The sequence below is a fragment of the Rhinolophus sinicus genome, chromosome 16 (genome assembly GCF_057876585.1).
Source record: "Rhinolophus sinicus isolate RSI-liver-muscle chromosome 16, RSI-T2T, whole genome shotgun sequence".
NCBI lineage: Eukaryota > Metazoa > Chordata > Mammalia > Chiroptera > Rhinolophidae > Rhinolophus > Rhinolophus sinicus.
In genome coordinates, this window is record NC_142516.1 from 137,389,063 (window position 1) to 137,411,794 (window position 22,732).

Sequence of the window (22,732 nt, forward strand, 5' to 3'; positions counted from 1 at the left end):
CAGCACCTAACACAATACTTGGCAACAGCAGCAGGTGTTCAGTAAATACAGCTGAATGAATAAAACTGAAAACCAATGAAGTGGGAATTGTTTTTAACTTATGTAGCTATTGGGAAACAGCAAAGAAGTCACCCAGGTAAGACAATTTTGCTGGATGCTGTTTTCAAAGAGAAAAATACTCTGAATGGATAAAGCAATGTAAAAAAAATTAAGTCAGTCAGATACTTGAGCAGTTTTGAGCAGAAGCAAATCTGTCCTCTCTGAAGATCATAAAATGAGACCCCAGGCAATTAAACTATATATACGGAAGTAATTTTTGTTAATTTCCTTTTTTTTTTAATTAAATTTCGTCTTTTGAGACAACTGTAGATTCAATTGTAGTTGTAAAAAATAATCCAGCGAGGTTTCATGGACCCTTTACTCATTTTCCCCAATGCCAACATCTCGCCAAAGGATAGCACAAGATCGCAGCCAGGACACTGACATGACAGGGCACAGAAGCGGAACACTCTGTCACCACGAAGACCTTTCCCACCCTACTCCCTCCTTAATGCCTGTCAACCAGCAATCTTCCCTCCAGTTTTCAAATTCTGTCTTCATAAAGGTCACAGCAATGGGATCATACGGTACGTGACCTTTGGGATTGCCTGTTCCCACTCAGCATCATTCTCTGGAGATTCACGTACCAATACTTTTAAAGCTGGGTCGTCTTCCTTGGTGTGGAAGGACCACAGCTAGTTGAACCATGCACCTGTTGAAGGACAATTAGGTGGTTTGGGGCTAATGTGAATAAAACTGCTATAAAACATTTGTAAGTTTCTGTGTGAACGTTAAGTCTTCATTTCTCTGGGATACACGTCAGGAGTGCAACTGCTGGGTTGTATGGTGATTCCATTACCAGAGTACTTCTTGGGGGCCCCAATAGCATTTCCCCAATTCTGTCATGAGAAGGCTGCTTCCAAAACAAACTTTTTATTTTTTAACCTTTCACATTTATGGCAAAGCGTGTTCTACTGCTACTAGCTTGTCATGATCCAACAGAGCTAAAATTTGTTTTTAAATTGCTAATCTTGTTTCAGATACAATGCTGTTTGAAAGTTTAAGACAGAGTAACATGGCTTGACACTGGTGGCTTTTCATTCCCCCAGATTTGTTTTGTTTTTCAATGCAGCATTCACAAATACCATTTTAGCAAAGTGCTTAAAAGTGTGTTAATATGTTCGGAAAGTAGCTGAGACTGCTGTGCAGCCGTTTAGTCCTGGGGACAAAGCGAGTGTCGCAGGTCTTACTGTAGCTGGATCAGCTGACTATAAACCTGAACTAAGTCAGTCTATGTTTGATCAGGCGTTGCAACCAAAAGTTTTAAAATTAGTTGCTCTATCCTATGGTGGTGAAAATGGATTAAATGTAGCTATTGAGTTATTTGAAGTTCTCTCCAACGCGAAATTCATTCAAGAGAAGAAATTAATAGGATGTTACTCTGATGAAATCAGCCAGGACACAGGCAAGTACTGTTTTGGAGTTAAAGACAGACTAAAAGCTTTAAAAATGGGAACTACTAGTCTATGAAAATCTGGATATAATGAGATACATTCTTCATTGCCAAGGCACAAGAGGAGAAAATTCTCTAACTCCAGAACAAGAGAAGGGTAAGTCTCATTTCACAAAAAGACAGGACCAGAACATGAACTAATTGAGAGCATGCCCCTGCAGGAATGGTTTGCTAACAACTATAAAAAATTTGGAGTTACATTGGAAATCGTCACAAGAAGGATCCCAGTTTGTGAAAGCATTTGGTGGAATTGGAGGTGTTCTGTGGTAATGAGTAGATTTCCACGGAGGAGACAATGAATTTTTTGACCTTGATGACTACTAGGTAGTTGACATGGGTCTGGTAAAATGTACCTCACACTCCAGCATCGAACTCAAGGAGCATAACCGTGATGGAATCCAAACAGATCCCTGTCTTACAATTGGAACATTTCCAGAACTTAATCCATGAGCACTGGGTATTGAAAAGAAAACCGCAACAAAACCAGGCCCAACCCTACACTTCGGTTAGTCTTGGTGTCAGTGCAGCAGACTACAACTAAATTCCTAAATGCCACTTTGGACTAATTTAAACAGGAATCCCAGTTTTCACTTTTACTCGATGGTGAAATTGGTTGCTCTTGTATTTTATGGGGAAAAAAATGATTTTTTTAACCTTATACATAGTAGCAAAAACACTTTAACTGCTGTAAACCTTCAAAAGTTAATAGAAATGAGATCATATTGGTTTGTTTCTTATTTTGATTGGAGAAAAATCAATGGCTGCATTTTGCAATGACCCATTTACATGGCATTCTCAGCAGAGACTGCATAAGAAGAAATATACGTGGTGAAATGTTGGAACCATTTCTGTCTTGGTCTCTTGTTTAATGTTGAAAGGGTGAGCTAATAGGAGACAACTCAACTTCACTCCCTCACACTATCCCTTCCACTACAGACTGTCAGTCTTAAGGATGTAAACTGCATTGCAAAGTCAAACTGACACACGAAGCATTGGAGAGAGTGCACTGTTTCCTTCCGTCTGCTTTGGAGGCGCATTTGTGCCCAGGTTTGGAAGCCCATAGCATCAATTGCCTTGACAAGGGTTCCCGTCATCTCAGCCTGCTAGAAACCAGTTTGGAATGGATATGCGGGCTTCTGTGCTATTGCTGGGACTGGGAGAAATAAAACATGCAATATAAGGGGAAGCAAAGAAATTTAAAGAATATTTTATTTTGCTTGGATCTGTCCGCAGTAAACGGGAGGTGGTCACGTTTTCCTTGTTTTGCTTGACATGAGATTATGTGAATGTCCTGATTTTTAAAACATGAACTGCAAGGGTTTTTACAGGAATGAGACAAAACACATATGACTATGCATGTAATAAAAAAACCCCGACCACCTGGTGGGGTTGGAGCATCTGTTTCAAATATGGGACTTGCAGGCACCTCTCCTATGAGAAATTATGGGAGGAGGGTGGAAAGAGCAGGGGAGGGAAGGGAAGAGATGGGACACAGCTTCTGGCTCCCAGGACTTAACCATGTTGGTTCCAAAGTGGGCCTGAAAACCTGAAGCTCATGCTTCACAGCTGGGCTGTGAGTAGGACTGGACCCCAGCTGACATGCAAGGTCATGGTGTGCCCGAGGTGGTGACAGTAAACAAAATGCATAGGACGTGCCCAGCGGTAGCAGTAGAAAATAAGGATACCAAATGGGCTTTGAAGACCAAAGGTTTTAAAAGTCCGTTGGTATCACTCTTACACTGATAGGGTAGTGGGATGCATTTGGTTTTCACACTGGGTACTTTTAACACTTCAGTGCCCGACTGCTGTTCTTTACTGACTTGACTCAATCACTTGTAGCTTTATTGGTCTGAACCAGCTCCCTGGTCCCGGTTGCAGACCTGCCTATTATTCCAATAATCCTGTTTCATTTGAATGAAGGGAGTATGTCTTAAATGTAAAGTTTCTGGTTCTCACACTGTACTCTGAGCTCCAAACGACTGTCGTTGTGTAACCTAATGTTTCGACCCCCAATGAGAAGAGTCAGTTCTTTGGCTTTCGCCAGTGCGGGAGGCTTCACTGGAACAGACTTTTGCTTTGGGCTCCACTGTGTATTTGCAGAACACCCAACAGTGAGCAAGCGTGCTCTCTTCACAGCACTAGCTCAGGGTTTTGCCATTGTAAATGGGTCTAATATGCTATGACAAGACCAGAGGAACTGGATGTAAATTTACATTTTTGACTATGTTTGTTTCACATGATACATTTAGGGTATGCAGCTTCTTTTGTAGTTTTTATTTTTACTATTTAAGTTCGGAAATTATGCCAAAGTTTTGTATTTCTTTAATCAATGTGCACTCTTCCGTGATATATACTGCTGCTATGTACTACACTTAAACACATACAAACACATAAATAAGGGGGTGAAAACCGTAGCTTTTGTAGTCTCTATAGCCTCTACAGACAGATCCTAGGCAGTGAAATCGTGGTGTTGAGATACAGAAACGGAGAAGAGTAAAAAACCATATTTAAGAATAAAAAATAAAAATAGAGTATGAGTTAAAATAGTTAAACAGGCTTAACTCGTATTAATATTGATGGGTAGCATAATAACTGTGCATAAAATAAAAAATACTAACAAATGTCTCAAATATTTTAACTGCTATTAAAATAAAAAGCTAAAGAACTGATCACAAGCTCTCAGTGAACAGATTATAAATTAGATTATATAAATAGCATATTTTGAGAATTACCGTTAACATTAAAAAGATGAAAGCAGAGATTCCTAAGATTAGGATTTCTTTGTTCCCTTTGCTTTCCATATGCAGCTTTCGATAATATGGTCCTATGAGGTAAGTCTTTATAACAAGACATAACAGAAAAACAGCAGCTAGCGAAAAAAGAATCTGACCAATCAAAACCAGTATTCGTAGTATTTCCATGACAATGCTAGGAAAGAAAAAAAAAAGAAACATGTTATTTCACCTCCAAAACATATTTCTCTAAAACCCAATAAAAAGATCTTCCACTTTTTTATTTAACATGTCGCAAAATAAATGACCTAAATCACATGCATTTTTATTTCCAAATATTAAAATAAAATCTATCAATCATATTAACCTCAGAAATTATTTGAATTAAATATAGAAGCTGGGTTGTTTTACAGCCAATACTTTAGAGTGAATACATTTAATAGGATGCAATGACTTTTGACTGACAGTTTATATAGCTTTATAATAGATAATAAAATTCCTTTTCAGGAATTAACCCCCACTTGAAATTCTTCATCAGGCAATAGTCACTTTGTAATATTACATTGCAGGCTCACCATTAGAAGGTAACTAAAGAATTCCAGTGACTTTTAACAAAATACTCCTTTATCCCAAGCCAGAACTCTGAATTTTATGTCTATTTAGTCATAAAGAAAAGGATTCTGTACTAAGCTCTTTTCACAAGATGCTACTCAGATCTCGGAATATATTCTTAAGATCTCAACCTAAAGACTTTTACAAGAAAGGCATCACTATATATTTGTAGTATTTATAATAACATACACATTTTCTTAAATATATGCACATTTTCTTAGCTTTCCACCGTATTTAGGAAACCAATCAATCCAAAATTCTGGTTTAAAAGTTCTCAATGGAATAATACAAATCTGATTACAGTAGTCCCACCTTATCCACGGTTTCACTTTATGTGGTTTCAGTTACCCCTGGTCAACCACAGTCTGAAAATATTAAATGGAAAATTCCAGAAATAAATAATTCATGAATTTTAAGTTACACACCATTCTGAGTAGTGTGATGAAATCTCGTGCTGTCCTGCTCTGTCCTGCCCAGGACATGAAGCATCCCTTTGTCCAGTGTATCCACACTGTATATGTAGATGCTCCCTGCCTGTTAGTTGCTTAGCAGCTGTCTGGGAAACCAGAGCCACTGTCTGAGTACCGCAGTGCATGTGTTCAAGTAGCCCTTACTTTACTTAATAATGGCCCCAAAACACAAGAGTAGGGATGCTCGCAATTCAGATATGCCAAAGAGAAGCTGCAAAGTGATTACTTTAAGTGAAAAGGTACACATGTAAAAGAAAAAACATAGTATAATACAGAGGGTGCCAAAAAAATCTATACACATTTTAAGAAAGGAAAACTGTATTAAGATTATAATATACGTATACTGATAACAAAAGAAGTCACGTTTGACTTCTGCAATTATAAGAGGTGCTCAGAGTGGTTACCATCAGCGTCCAGACACTTCTGATTACGGCGAACTACTGCTTGAGCAACAGTGACCAAAGTGTCCACTTGTATATATTTCTTTGGTACCCCAGGTATATAGGTTTTGGTACTATCTGCAGTTTGAGGCATTCACTCAGGGTATTGGAAAATTTACCCCACAGATAAAGGAGGACTATTGCACTGAGAATTCATCACTGTAGCCACGCTTAAATGAGCAACGCTGAACAGAAATCTCAAGTTGCGCGCGATTACTTAGGAGAATTAGAACAGAGCAACAGAGCTGGGCTAGAAGCAAAGTCATCGTGAAAGACTCCATGTCTGTTAATGAAGATGGCGAGCCAGTGTGGGAAATTAGGGTCTGTAGCCCTGGAAGGAATAGAAATGTGCTTGCTGTGACAGAATAAAGTAGGTTGGGACCTACCTCAAATTCCTAGCCTTCTTCCGCATCCCAGTAACAGACCACTGAACTAATCGCTCACCACACACATCAACGCATCACAAGTCAGTGCTGTACTACTGAACCTGGTCCTGTCCAGCACCAGGGCACCCCTTCCCTAAGTGCCATCATCTCCCCACACAACTCCAGTAACCTCCTAACTGATCTCGTCCACGCTCCACAGAGGCCAAAACAATACAGGGGAACACCAATTAGATGTCCAAAGCGCCTGTGACATTCAGATGAGCCCAGACTTCTTATTCCTTCCACTCTTCACCTCTCACCTGCAAAGCGGCCTACACCAGCCTTTCCTCCCTGACAGGCCACACTCCCTCCAGCTATGGGGCCTGTGCACAAGGCCCCCTCAGCTAGATGCTTACCCCCTACCCCGGGTTCTCCTCCCTGACTGGCTCAGCTGTGTCCTTCACAGTTCAGCCCAAAGTCCACTACTTAGAGGCCTTGCCCACCTGAAGTGGTCACCCATCATTCGCTGACTCTTCACCCCAGTGGAATTCTCTGCACAACACTCACCTGCACTGGACATCTTCTTGTTGACCATTCCCTTATTTATCATTCATTATCTTCTCCAAACGCCATGGCAAGTCTGAGAGCAGGCCACACCCCCCAGTGCATGGCATGTTACAGGTGCTCCAGTCTCAGTCCAGGTTTATTTAGCTGATAAAGATACTGCAGCCACTGAAGACTTGCATTTCTCACAACAATCCTGACAGCAACCCTACCAGGGATGTGCCGTCGCCATCCCCATCTTATAGACAAGAAAGAGGCAGAGGCCAAGCGATTGCTCCAGGTCACATGCTAGGTGTCTGGCTCCAGGGCCTATGTGTCTAGTTGCTAAAATACTCTCTGGAATTACCAAGCTGGTAATTCGGGTCTATCTCCCAATTGTCTCTTAATTGCATTGTGATGAGGATACAATAGTCAAACAGCTCAAAAAGGTACAAATGAAAAGTGAAAGTCACGTACAACTCCAATCTCTTTCAAGAGAACACTGTGAAGAGTTTCTACTAGCTCAAGTGTCATCTGTATGCCCACAGCCAGTTCTTCATCTGCACGATGAATACATTATTCTGCATCTTGATTTCTCCATTCATCATGTTTTGGCAACGTTTCTATATCAGCACAAGCCTCAGTCGTTTTAATACTTGCGCACGTATTCCATCACGTGTCTGTGCCATCATTTTCTCAGCCAGGCACTCGGGCTGTTCTAGGTTCTGGCTCTAATTCCCACCCCCCACCAAGACCTCTGAGTGCCGTTCCCCACCCTGGGCATCATGCCCCCACTTTTAAAGGTTTGCAACCTGACAAGTAAAAGGTGCCATTGCCTTTTCATTGTGAGAGAGTATCTTCCATTTACTCATCTCTATGTTAGCTGCTCATATTGCTCATCTATTTTTTAATTGGGTTTTTCAAATTTTTCTTATTAATTTATAGATCTTTATGAAATAAAAAACTTAACCCTGTCTTTAATATGTGTACAAATATCTTTCTCATGTGCTTAGCCTGCTTACCAAAAAAGTACATGTACATGTATGCATTTGTGTATATGTGTATATATACTTGTGTACACACATGTAATTTGCGTGTATGTTTGCCCATATATTTGGGGTGCCAAAAAAATGTATACAGGGACACTGGTCAACGTTGCTCAAGCAGTAGTTCGCCATAATAAGAAGTGTCTGGATGCTGATGGTAACCACTTTGAGTACCTTTTGTAATTGCAGAAGTCAAACGTGACTTGTATGTATTCTTTTGTTATTGGTATATATTAAGCTTTTGTTATCGGTATATATTAAACATTACAATTTTAATAGTTTTCCTTTCTTAAAATTCGTACACATTTTTTGGGCACCTTCTGTATATGTGTTTGTGTATACATACATTTCCAGTCTCTCCATTTATTTTCTTTTTATGTAGTTGAAATAATACTGTATATGATTTTAACAGCTTTACTGAGATTCAGTTCTCATCCCATACAATTCACTCATTTCAACTATAAATTACAATGCTTTCTAGTGTATTCACAAAACTGTGCAATCACCACCACAATCAATTTTAGAACAAATTGATCACCCTTGAAAGCAACCCTGTCCCCTACAGTCCCCTCGCCCAGCCCTTGGCAACCACTGGTCTACTTTCTGCACCTATGGATTTGCATATTCTGGATGGTCATATAAATGGAAGCATATATGGCCATTTGCGACTGATTTCTTTGACTCAGCCTAATGTATTCAAGGTTCACCCATGTTGTAGCATGTGTCAGTACTTCACTCCTTTTTATGGCTGAATAACATTTTATTGTATGATCATAGCACATTTTATTTATCCATTAATTAGTTAATGGACATTTGAGTTATTTCCTCTTCTTAACTATTATGACTAATGCTGCCATGAACATTCATGCACAAGATTGTTTTATTGTGATAAAATATTCATAACATAAAATTGACCACTTTAAACATTTTAAAGTGTATAATTTATGGCATTATGTGAAATAGCTATGTCATACGGTAACTCTATGTTTAACCTTTTGAAGAATATTGTATGTGATTTTGACTCTGTTTTTTACAGCTTAACATAATATGGAGCATTTTTTCCATGTCATTAAAACTCTTGGTAAACATGATGTTTTTATGACTAAATTGAAATAATACCAATGGTGTTGATACCTGTATTGGATTAATTTTTTTAATTGGGAAAATAAAAAAAGAAAAGCTTTAAAAGTTTTTTGATTGAGACAACGTCCTATAGCAACAGTTTTACCTGCAAGTGACAGGAAAGTTTGATAAGATGAATGTCACATTTGTGTTTTATGAGTGCTCTATGACTCTTTGCTGAGGTTCTGCTTATTGTTTGGAAGGAGATCTCGACCTTTATAGACAATAATTTGTTATACACTTCTTAAATAGAACTCAAATAATTTTCAGCTAAACTTACAAATCTTCCTTTTGCTGACCAGATTTTTGTTCAGTTACTTATCTTGAATATCTGTAGCCAGAAGAATAAGAACTGACTCTGATTTTTGAGGTTGTGACTAAAATGTTGCTTTTCTGATAGTTAAAAAAAAAAATTGGATCAAAGGAAAATGACAATCAAAAGGATCTTCTTGATAAACTACCTTTAATAGTTATATGTACCCGGGACTAAGCTAAGTGCTTTGTGTGATTCTGTTCTGCAATTCTCACACAGTCCCATGAGGTAGGTCCTATTTCTATATTGTCCTCATTTTATAGGCGACAAAAATTGCAGCCCAAAGAGGTTCAGTAAGGTGCCAAAGCTTGCAGGATTGGCAAATGGCAGAGCTGGGGCTCCGAGGAGGCCTTGCTCCACAGCCTGAGCCTCAGTTAAAAAGCTATTCATTCCTTCTACTTTCCTTGCCAGGCTGAGCTACCTAAGAGCACAGAAGAGATCTTAAATCAGTTTGGGTATGCTGAAACTTAATATAATATCTGGTAAATACCAAAAACTACGAAATACTTCTATCCTACCCATCGGCAATGAGGCAGGTTTGTTAGTTCTCCACTTGGGTGGGGCCCAACAGGATGATGAAACACACGCACACACACACCCTCCCCCCACACACCCAGCTAGCCTTCACACTGCACCTCAATCGGGGGACTGCTTGCTTTAAAAAAACGATGAAGAGGATCTAGAGACATATAATATATGAAATGTCCAGGATACAGCTGAAAATCACTCGTCTCACCAAGAATCAGGGAAAACCACAACTTGAATGAGAAAAAACAGTAAATAGACTTCAATATCAAGATGAATCATTGTTAGAATTATCTGACAAAGAGCTTAAAGCAGCCATCATAAAACTGCTTCAACAGCAATTAAAAGTTCTCGAAACAAATGAAAATAAAAAAACACAGAAAAATCTCAGCAAAGAAACAGAAGTTATGAAATGAAGAACCAAATGAAAATTGTACAACTAAACAATATAATAACCAAAATAAAAATCTTGCTGGATAGGCTAAATATTAGAGTGGAGATGACAGAGGACAAAATCAATGAACTTGAGGACAGATCAGAAGAATTTACTCAGTCTGAACAGAGAGAAAATAGACTGAAAACAAAAATGTCTCAGAGGCCTGTGGGGCAATAACAAAGGACATTTAGATCACTAGAGTCCCAGAAGGAGAGAGCAAGTGGAACTGAAAAAGTATATGAGGAAATAATGGCTGAAATTCCTAAATTAGGAGAGAGACATAAATCTACAGATTCAAGTAGCTAAGCAAACACCAAATAGGATAAACCCAGAGTGTTATGGTTTATGTTCCCCCCAATTCATATTGAAACCCATTGTGATGGTATTTGGCGATGGGCCTTTGGAGAGTGTTTAGGTTTAGATGAGGCATAACAGATTAGAAAAGATGAGAGAAAATAAATAAGACAGATCTTAGCATTTCAAAGTGTTTCTGAAAGAAACTTCAAAGAAGTCTACTAATTTTTGACCAATAGTATCAGTACCACAAGAGATAAAATTAATGTATCCCCTGGAAATATTTAATGCACAATATTTATATGCATATATTTGCTTAAAACAAATTCAAGTTTATAATCCTAACCCACATGCAATGTACCTTTAAAATTTATAAGGCTCCCTATATTTTCCAAGTGTGTTTATTTTCTGGCTGGTATTCTTCTAATATATTGTATACGCAACATAACCTACAACTTTCTGGGTAAATTTATTTTTCCCATTTGGCTTCTTTTACCTTCTGAACCTAAGCAAGTAGAGTTTGGGTTCTGGTATCATTTTACTGGAGAATGGAAAGAAGGATGAGGGGGAATGGTAATGACGGCACTGACAATGATAATCACACGACAGCGCACTTTTATACCTTAACTCATTCAATTCCAGTAACTACTTTATTAGGTAAGAACTGGTATTATCCGCACTTTACAGACAACAAAACTGAGGAAGAGTGAGGTTAAGTAATGTGTCCGAAATCAGCAGAGCTAGTGTTCGAGCCCAGGCTGTGTTACCCCAAGTGTCTAGGCTCTTAAGTCTGTGCGCTCTATACAAGCTCTGAACATCTCTTTGGAAAAATGTATTAAATAGTATTTTTACAAACAAATGATTTGAAACTAGAAAAACAAACTGTGACATAAAGTAATATAAAAAACGTACCTAGAGTATGTGCTGGCTCCTGCTTGGATAAGAGTTGGCATGACAGCTATGAATAGCCCCAGCTGTACGTCCTGCATCACTAGCATTCCAAGCAGCACAGCGCTGTAGTCAAGGTCACCTGCTTGATGGAAAAAGTTATTAAAAGCAAATGCGGACAGTATTTTAAAGTGTCCCAAGTCAAAATATAGTCACCGTGCATATTTCCAATATAATTCCAATAATTTCGATACTTTAAATGAGAATATAGACTTTAAAATCTTTTTAAGAGCAAACATTGAAACAATTTTAAAGATTAAAACTTTTTGAAAAGAAAACTTCCTGAATATTTTATTTTCACTATTTATTTGATACTTATGTAATTATAGAAAAATGTCATTATGGAAAGATGGCATGGCAAACAAGAATATGACAGGCCTGGATAATCATACCAAATTCACTGGGTCCCCCAAAAAACACGAAGCAGCAGCCTTCAACACCAATCTTTATTTCTTCCCTAAGCTATGCAAAAGATATCTGGCCCCACCCCTTTCTGGTCACATCTGCTGGGCGGAGTCTGGCTACACAGTTCACTTTCCCTCAAACCCACCATCATCCCCACATGGAATATCCCTTCCCTTTGAGACAAATGGAGACTTGGTAGGGATATACGGGCTCATTAGATAGACAGAAAAGAAAAGCACTGACCAGCACTGGTTGAGGGGACTACACAACTCTGCAAAGAAGAAGGAAAAATGATATATTTTTTGTGAACTCACTACTTCACACAGGCCTCCAAATGTCTCCCTTTTCAACCAACAGTCCTGGCTTTGGACTTTTTAAATGTACTTCTAAACACTCAAGTATCATGTTCCCCCTAAAATAAGCTATTCTCTTTTAAAAAGCTACTGACGGTATATATACATACATATATATATATATATATATATATATATATATATATATATATACATATATATATATATATATACACATACACATACACACACACACACACACACACATATATATGTATGTATATATATATATATATATATATATATTTTTTTTTTTTTAAGGAGGGCGCAGCTCACAGTGGCCCATGCGGGGAGGAAACTGGCAACCTTGGTGTTATCAACCCCACGCTCTAACCAATTGAGCTAACTGGCCACCCCACGACAGTATATATTTAAAGACCAATCTAATAGAGTAAATTTATATAAAATAAGCAGAATAACCAAACCAAACCAAATCAAAATCCCTCATGACCAGCAAAAACTTTGATTAGAAGTTTTTAAGAGGCTTGTTTTACTTATTATACAGAGTTACATTTTTGGTGAGTGAAATCATCTTGACTTAGAATTTTACAATATTCTACACTGAAGATCCCGTCAGGTGGTTGTTGTGAGAGCTTGTACCTCTGAGGGCCGGTTACAGAGAATAAAGAACGGCTGGGACACTTCACTACACACCTTGACGGGTTCATGACAACTGGGACTGTCCTGATCTCGGGAAACTCAGTGGGTCCTAAGCTTGCAGTTACATCATGGCCTTCTCCCCTACTCCTCACACACAACTCATGTTTTTTAGACTGTGCCCATTACTGTACCTCTGCTTGATTTAGAGGAAATATAAAAATCTCTAAGTACATCTCACTTTTTACAATAGCATTTGATACATACTGCCAGCATTTTGTAAATGTTTTTACAATTTTGTTCTGTTCCTTTGCACCTGATCATAGTCAACTGTCTTAAGTCAGTCACTTATCTACCACCAGGCCGCAGGCACCACGGGTCAGGGCCAGGGTCCTCACCATGGGCCCTGGTGCAGGACCCGTGCTCTTCTCAGGAAGCACCCACTCGTGAGCAAATGCATTTTGGCTGGAGGAGAAAGACAAACACTTATAGTGGTGATAAGCATAAAATGTAAACATTGCAGTCAAGACAAAGGTGAAAATAATTATTCACTTTGAATTATTAAAAAATAGATACCACTTATTATTTTTCATGTTTGTCTTCATTTTGCATTAAGTTTAATTTTTGTGCTTATCACTGCTATAAGCATTTTAATTTTTTCCTGTTTTCCATTCCTTTTATTAAATACTTTAAATGTGTAGAAAACAAAGAATATAACAAATGTCCAGTACTGAATTTTCCCAAATCTTAAATTTTTGACACCTTGGCTTCCGATTATTTTTTTTTCAGGACTTTATTAGGGAACAGTGTGTACGTCCAGGACTTTTTTCCAAGTCAAGTTGTTGTCCTTTTAATCTTAGTTGTGGAGGGTGCCGTTCAGCTTCAAGTTGTTGTCCTTTCGGTCTTAGTTGTGGAGGGCGCAGCTCAGCTCCAGGTCCAGTTGCCGTTGCTAGTTGCAGGGGGCGCTGCCCACCATCCATCCTTTGTAGGACTCGAGGAATTGAACTGGCAACCTTGTGGTTGAGAGCCCGTGCTCCAAACAACTGAGTCATCCGGGAGGCAGCTCAGCTCAAGGTGCCGTGTTCAATTTCAGTTTCAGGGGGTGGAGCCCACCATCCCTTGCGGGACTCGAGGAGTTGAACTGGCAATCTTGTGGTTGAGAGCCCACTGGCCCATGTGGGAATCGAACCAGCAGCCTTTGGAGTTAGAAGCATGGAGCTCTAACCCCACGGGGCCGGCCCCCTTGGCTTCAGATTTTTGAAAAGAAGATACTGTAGGTACTTGTACTGAGCCCTCAGCTATCTTCTGCTGGGTCCCACTCTCCCTGGCTACATCTCTAATCAGTGCCTTATTTTTAACGTTTATCATCCTCTTGAATGCTTTTCTACTTTAATATAATAACTTCTGTGTGTTTGAGAACAACACTGAGCTTATTATTGTGTAATTTTAAACTTTGTATAATCAATATTTCTGTAATGTGCTTTTTTTTGCTCACCATTATATCTGAAAATTATCCACATTGATACACAATGCAAGAATTCAGTTTTAAAGCTGCAGTAGAATACATCACAATTTACCTATTTCCCAATCGATGATGGGTACTTGGGTTCAATTTTTCCATTATCACAAATGTGCTGTGATATGAACATTCTAGTACATTTACTGGAACACCCCCTTCCCTTGCTTATTTTCATGAGATTTCCCCTAACTACTCCTGGCGCTGTGCCCTAACCTGCCTACGCTACTCCCATAGAAACGAGCATGCTCTATTTGGGAGTCAGTAGTAGCCCCTCTTTCCCTGGTGAGCAGCAGCTCAGGTGAGGTTTAGTGTTGCCACATCTTCTACAGCACTTTTCATCATTGTCAAGCTGCTAGTGTGACCTCCATCTGCTTGACCCCTTTGTTTATCATCCTGTGGGTTCTAAGCACGGGCATGGAAGAGTGGAGTTATTTACTGGCCCCCTTTGAGGGGCCAATATCTGATATACTGATATACACCCAATATTTGATATACTGGCTGGAATCTTGAGAAATAGAAAAGGAACAGAATTTGGGCAACAACTAACAAAAACCCAGACTTGAAGAGTGATGGAGGCATCCTTCTTGGGCATCTCTTCATGCCCCCAGTGTACAAGTTTGCAAGTATAAAGCTTTGCATGATTTCAAACTTTACGTAAATGTTATCAGACCAGATGTCTTCTGTATCTTGTATTTTCCCCCCTCAATACTGTATGATTAATTCATTTTTACTTCTGTAATATTTCAGTAGATGAATACACCATAATTATTCACTGTATTACTGCATACTCAGATTACTTATATTTTGCTATTAAAAGTGATTATTTTGAATATTCTTTCACATTTGCAAGTTTTCTAGGATATGGCTCCAGAAATGGAAATTTCTGTTTGCAAAATTGTTCTCCAAAGCAGCTAAATCAACTCACATAAGAGTTCCAGGGACTCTACATTCTTACTAATACATGGTATATCTATTTAAAATTTTCTGCCAGCTCACTAATGTGAAATGGCATTTAATGGTCTTCACCTGCATTTCCCTAATTACTAGTGAGGTTCAACATCTTTTTATCTTTATTGGTCATTCAGATTTCCTCTTCTGTAAGTCGTCCTTTAGGATGTTTTGCCTATTTTCCAATTGGGTTTCCATTTGTTTTGACTTATTGAAGTTCTTGATACATTCTAAATATTACTCCCTTGCACATGATATATATAGCAAATGTCTTCTCTCAGTCTGTGGCTTATAAAAAAATACCTTTTTAATAAAAGTTACCAACTTTAATGCACTCAAATTTATCAATATATTTTTTTGGATTCTGTGTTCATGTTTTAAGGAATTCTCTTTACCCTAAGGTCATAAGGCTATTTTCCTCTAACAGCTCTAAAGGTTTGCTCTTCACATTTAGGTATTTAATCCATATAGAATTGATTGTTGTGTATACAGTTGAAGGTAGTTCTCTAATTTTATTCTTCTGTATGGATAACTGATTCTCGTTCGCTGATCAGCCCACTTACTTGTAGTGTTTGGACTATCCATTGCACCCCCCTTCCCTGTCTTTGGCTGGGCAATACCATGCCACACCGAGCATGGTAACATGACAATAGGTCTTGATATCCGGTGGGGAAGCGCCTCACTTCAAATTAATATTGGCTAGTCTCGTCCTTTGTTCTTAAATCAACTTGAGGATTAGTTTGCCAAGTTTCATGAAAAACCTTGCCAGATTTTTCACTGGGATGGCTGTTCCTAAGTTTGGGGAGAAAACATCTTTATGTATTGAGTCTTTCCATTCATGGGTTCTCTTTTCTATAATATTTTGTAATTTTATCCGCAAAGACCACACATATCTTTTCAGAGATTTAGTCCTTAGAACCTTGTATTTTTTGTGGCTATTACAAATTGAAGCTTTTTTTCCCCCAAATTATATTTTCTAACTGTGCTACAGGTATATTAAATTTTTACCATGTAGGCTTAATTATAAATTTTCCCGTCAAAATGTAAGTCCTTCAGTATGTCTACCAACCTCCCAAACATGCAACCCATTAAATGACTCTTCCTATCGTGTTAGGCCAGCTCTGCTCACTGCCAGGTGGGTTTTATCAGCCAGCTCAGCTGCCCCGCTTTGGTGTTCTCTTCCCATATCTTCCCTTTCATTACTGTGTGTTGATAAAGGGCGAGTATCAGTGTGAGTTTACTATGATATTTTAACCCTGTTTTTTACTGACTTTTACAAAATAAGAGTGAGACGGTGAAAATTACCATCATGAATCAACATGATGTAAAAAAATGGCAATACTGTCAAAGTTTAACTGTATACGGAAGACAGTGCTACCAAACAACAACTCAGAACGTTCATTCCTAGCTTCTGATCAAGTCTGATTTCACGGTACATGATAATGATTTAGAAATGGCAGTGTTTCACACACAGATGAAACCAATGCCAAAGTATGAGGTGCAGATACCTTTAATTAACAAAGTTCCTCATATATTTTATAGTAAAAGGTATCAAAACTATGTCAATTCCCAATACTTGCCAGAATTAAAGTAGTGAAACAGTGCACATTTAAGTCTGCATGTAACAATCAGTTGACAGTAGGCAATAAATACACTGAATTATCTTACATAACTAGAATTCTGGAGGTGGGCAGAATTGGCTCCAGCGATGGCGCAGGCCTGAATCTTTCAGGAATATACACAATACATTGTGTAGTTTCAGGTTTGGTGCAACACATTAATGTCTTAAATCCACCAGTCCCATGTGTACTTTTTTAATGCAGCCTCGTTTCTTTTTAAACCTGGTCCTCCAACTGTCCTAAATTTATGAGCATGTAAAAGGCATTTTTCTTAATCAAGTGGAAGTTTGGAGAAGCTGAATTTATAGGAACATCAGTTCTTAAGGGAACATGAGCAGAAGTACTCATAATTGTTAGGAAAACCCCAGGGTGGGAGGAAGAGCTGCAATTTTTTCTAACAGGCCTTCTGAGTGAATTCAATCAATTAAATATGTAACACTTCAACACATACTTAGAACACGTCATCACCTACCTTCTTTCTCACCCCGGGCACTGCCCACGAGGAATCTGGACACTAAAGGTGTGCTTGATAAGGACAAGCAAGTAGAAATAAAGACACTCTGGGTGGGTCTGATCTGTAAAAGGTGTCCCCACAATAAGCCAAATGCAATCATTAATAGTGTCATATAACATGGTCCTTGTAAGGATATCTTCCACACCTTAAAGAGAACATATTTACACACATTTTAGTGACAATAAGCCATCCCGTGACTAGCATCATACAGAGCACACACACATACACTGTCCAGTAATGGAGCAGGCCTGAATCTTTCAGGAACGTGCACAACAGATTGTGTATATTCAGGAAGCAACTCTGCAGTGGACACAGCAGCACAACATCCAAAGTCGTAATCTTAACACAATAAAAACAGCAAACACTAACATAAGGCTTTCTGAGTTCTAGGTATTCTTGTAGGGACTAAACACACATGTCTCTCTGTGTACACGAATCTGTATGTATATGATTTAATCCTCAGAACACATCTTGGAGGTAGATTAACACTCTCTCTCCCATTTCTAGAAGAAAACACCAAAGCCCAGATTAGGTGACTTGCCCAGAGTCCCATAGAAGTCAATGTCAGGACATAAATCCAGATAGCATGGCTCAATAATCAAACAAATATTGACTAGGCCTGTCCTGGCACTTAGCACTGCGCTAGACATGATGGAAAATGTGAAGAAATCAGGTTTGGTTTTAACCTTCTGGGATTTTCAATCTAGTTGAAGAGACAACATAATAAAATCTGATATTTATACAAATATGAGTATTACATAGTAACAAAAGAAATTAACCAGAAATTCACCCTATCCTACTTTAAAGCACTTGTTCATTTTCTTCTCCTTATTTCACCCTCCCAGTCAAAACCGATTCCCCCATCCAGGCCGTCTACTGAAAGAGCTCGTGGCAGATGCATGGCTCATCACAACTGTAGGACGGTAACGTCAAACACAAACGTTCAGAGGCCCTACAAGCTGGACAGCCTCATCTGCGTCTCAACTCATTTACTCACTTTCGGGTGTTCTGGATGGTGTGAGCTTTCCCCTCCCCTGCTCTGGTTCTTGGTAAAAACCAATATATCCTGCAAAATCATGACATTTTCTTTGGGAATCAGCTCAGCTGGGCATTGATTTCCTACTGTGGCTGAACAAGCACACACACACCCTGTCCTCCGCACGGCTGTGACCGCCTGCCAGCCTGCTTGTCTACCACGGAAACTTCAGGAAATGAATTCCAGGGGCCTCCCAACCCTGTAAAGCCCCAAATGCAGAAGACAACACAGGTAACTGAACTGAGTGCTCGGCCTTCAATGCAGAGCCAAATCTGTCTTCTGCCACGTGACTCTGGCCAACGTAGGCCCCACTCTCTCCTTCCCAAAGGGGGGAGAAGGTTAGCTCCCAGAGGCTCTTCCTCAAAAGTTCAAATTTCATGTTCTCTACTTCCTGTGTTTGGCAGTGATGATAGCATCATAAGCTAATCAATCCCTTTCTAGTAACGCCTCCTCTTCCTGTATATTTCAACCAAGGAGTGGTGAATGACTAGAGTGGACCCATACAGCCAGCTGCACCTTCTGAGAAGGTTGGGCCCGTTAGATTTTAGGGTTCACAGCTTTTAGGTAGTCCTTCCTGTAAATAGTGTTCGCCCTCAGGGTGTTCCTATCTGCAAAGGACATCTGGAGTTTAGGCTTCAACCTGTCACTAACTGGCTGTGCACCTTGCGTAGGTAACAATCTCTCTACTTTAGTTTCCACATCTGTAGAGAAAGGTGACACTAAATGATTTCTGAGGTCATTACCAGAGCAAACTTTTGACTTTATTATCTAGTGTCTTGCTACACCTTGGTCAGGAGGGCCAGAATCCATTTAGCGCAAGAAGCAAAGTGTGGAGGAAACAACAGTGGGAAATGAGTCCAGAAAAGATCCTGAGGGAGCGTTCGTTAGAAGCTTCGTGGGACCCTGGACTGGAGCGCCTGCACCACCTGCGCTCACAGAAATGCAGGCCCTCAGGCTGCCCCTATCAGCACCTTTGGTTCAGCAGGAGCCCCAGGGGACTCCTTACACATCGGCGTCTGAGAAACTCTGATGGGGAATCCGCTGAGCCAAGGCCCCACTCCCTGGGCGCCTGGACCACATTCCCAGGTGCATGGATGGCCTCACATACTCTTGAGTTCTAATTTCCTCTTTCTTTTCCTAGGACGTCTGTCTACCACTCCCATACGTCTGTATAAAATCCCCAAATACAAGCCTCAAAAGGACAAGGACCGTGTTGACTGTGTACATCACCTTACAATCAGAAGTACCAGAGCGTCTGGAACTTTATCCTCAACAAGTATGTGTTGAGAGAACAAATAAGGAGCAAAAGTAAGAAAAAAGAACTCTTGCCTCCAATGATTTTATAATCTATTTAGGGAGAGACAGAAACTGAACTATTATGACATAAAACTTAGAGGTCAGTTTAAGTGGAGCTAGAAGAATGAAATAAGACAGTAGATGACGACTTACGAATAACTGATTTAGACAATCAATGAGACCAGTGGGCAGAAGAGAAAGACCAACTTTCTTTAGCATCAAGGAAGTAGTTTCTAGACTGATGTTTTGAATAGTTTCTAATCAGACCTCTAGGAGATTTCACATAAGACCTAAGAGGGGCCTTCTGGCAATTATCAATATTTCAAAAACCCTATCAAATAATTTTCCACCATGATGGGTGGGACACGTGGGTAACCCACACAGCAGGAGGCCTATCAACTCAGAACATTACACTAGTTACTTCAGGTGCTCTAAAGCTTTATCAGTTACTTATACCTGAGAAATAGAAAAAGAAAAACGTATTACTTAATAATGTAGCTTTTATTAGGTAGATGTAAACCTTTTGCCATCCAAGCCCATGGGCCTAGAAAGAGATAGGATGCTCTCTGGGTACGCGTCCAATTTCAGAGCCACCACAGGGGGGCAGCACACAAGGCTGCCTGCGGATCCACATCAGGGCTGCACGGACATTACCTGCCCAGCTCACTCACTTAATTGGTGCCCTTTCCACTTATCACACCACGTCACATTTACTGAGCTAACTCACATAACACAAATCTTCCTTCCTGAGCCCTCCCTGAGCTGTATCACCAAGTGCAAACTAAAATGACTGAGTGTGTAAAACCCCCAACATACTGTCAGCATCGTCATACTGAGGAAGGTATGCAGCTTTTATATTGAAAATTATGATGCTCAGCATCACTAACCATCAGAGAAATGCAAAGTATAAACCACAATGAGATACCATCTCACACCAGTCAGAATGGCTGTCATCAATAAATCAACAAACAAGTGCTGGTGAGGATGTGGAGAAAAGGGAACCCTCATGCACTGTAGGAGGGATTGCAAACTGCTGCAGCCACTATGGAAAACACTATGGAGGTTCCTCAAAAAATTAAAAATAGAACTACCTTATGACCCAGCAATTCCACTTGTGGGTATTTATCCAAAGAAATCCAAAACACTAATTTGAAAAGATATGTGCACCCCTATGTTCATGGCAGCATTATCTACAATGGCCAAGATATGAAAGCAACCTAAGTGTCTATCAATAGACAACTGGATAAAGAAGACGTGGTACATTAATGTAATGGAATATTACTTGGCCATAAAAAATAATGAAATCTTACCATTTGCGACATGGGTAGACTTATTATGCTAAGTGAAATAAGTCAGACAGAGAAAGACAAATACCATATGATCTCATTTACATGTGGAATCTAAAGGACAAAATAAACGAACAAACAAAACAGAAACGGACTCACAGATACAGAGAACAAACTAATGGTTGTCAGATGGGAGAACAGTTGGGGGGCCGAGTGAAAAGGTGAAGAGATTAAGAAGCACAAATTGATAGTTACAAAATAGTCGTGGGGATGTAAAGTACAGCATAGGGAGTGGAGTCAATAATACTGTAATAGCTATATACGGTGCCAGGTGGGAGCTAGACTAATTGGGGGATCACTTTGGAAATTACATAAATGTCTAACCACTATGCTGTACACCTGAAACTAATATACAATAATATTGAATGTCAATTGCAATTGAAAAATAAAAATAAAATTATGTTAACAGTATGTTGTAACATTACTTTCCTGTTTAACACTGAATGTTGTAGTGGAGAAATACATAAATTGTGAAAACTTAGAGCCAGAAGAAACTTTAATCTTACAAATGCCTCACTGGTGTGAGGCACCCGGTTGAGATGGCGATGCTAGTGATGGAGAACCAGAACTCTACCCCTCTTTGCTCTAAACACAAGGGAGCCATCCCTGTTCGCTGTGAACTTCTCTAAACTAAACACATGAGAAGATCCAGATGAGACTATGCTGTGCTACGAATTGGAGCCCTATACCTTTATGGGTCCCAAGATTATGTTCCTGCTCGGCCTCTCAGCTCCTTTGGAGACTTTGGAGGTCCTCACCATCCAAGCTGGTTTTCTTCTGTCCCACCCAACACACCCCAACAGAATTAACAGGAAGAACGCAGCCACTTTTCTTTAGGACCCAGGAAAGTAGCCAATTTTCTTTAGACTTTGAATTTGGAAATTAATATATGGAGGTTCTCTTGTCAGAAGCATGTAAAAAGATACAAAGGTACCTGGAGAAAACACTAAAGTAATTCAGAATGCTTTATGAGATGGCATATCTTGGGAGGTATTTAAAAGGGAGTGAGAGTAATCAGTAGATGGACAAATGGAGCTTAGCATAATAATCTCAAGATCCACCCATGTTGCCGCAAATGGCAGAACTGTATACCTGAAATCTATGTAACTTTACTAACAATTGTCACCCCAATAAACTTTAATTTAAAAAAAAATGAGGTCAAAAGAAACAAAGGTCAAAGAATAACATGATGAACCAAGGAGACAAATAGGAAAAGAGGTCAGCAAAACTAGAGTAGTTACTTCTTGAAAGCAAACACAAGACTTTAAATGAAAAATTTATTTTTCCTTATTATAGAAAGTATATGTTGGTTATTATAGAAAATTTGCAAAATGTGGAGAAGGAAAAAGAGAAGCCATCCAGTTGTTTGGTACACTATTTCCTGTTGCTTTTTCCTAGTCATTTGGGATCCTTTTGGATTGCCATGTTCCTGCCATATACTCATTTTTTTCTTTTTAAGTTTATAATTTTAACATTTTTTTATTACACATTCTTGTAATATTTTTAATGGCCACAAAATATTCTATCAAGTAGCTATGTCATAGTTTAACCGTTAGATACTCAGGTTTCTTCTAATCGCTTATAAAGTTCTACAATGAAGAGCTGACTACCTTTTGTGGGTTAATTAAAAAAAACCTTATATTTGATTGTTTCTTTTGGATAGAGACCAAGGAGTAGAACTATTGTTTAAGGCTCTTAAGT

General features: G+C 39.2%; 1 protein-coding gene and 1 pseudogene across 3 annotated transcripts in view; one reads left to right on the top strand and one right to left on the bottom strand.

The window, feature by feature from the left end:
• The window catches only part of SLC9D1 (solute carrier family 9 member D1), a 51,714-nt gene that overhangs the window by 10,605 nt on the left and 18,377 nt on the right, over positions 1–22,732 (bottom strand). For 2 of the 3 annotated variants that reach the window (XM_074329561.2, XM_088793656.1), the window contains exons 8-10: positions 17,312–17,498; positions 11,363–11,483; positions 4,285–4,480 (exon numbers count right to left, since the gene is read on the bottom strand). In XM_074329561.2, coding sequence (XP_074185662.1) covers positions 4,285–4,480; positions 11,363–11,483; positions 17,312–17,498 — 504 coding nt within the window. The remainder of the gene's footprint in view (positions 1–4,284; positions 4,481–11,362; positions 11,484–17,311; positions 17,499–22,732) is intronic. The other variant, XM_074329562.2, reaches the window with a different exon arrangement.
• LOC109455171 (eukaryotic peptide chain release factor subunit 1 pseudogene) lies at positions 1,219–2,014 on the top strand (annotated as a pseudogene).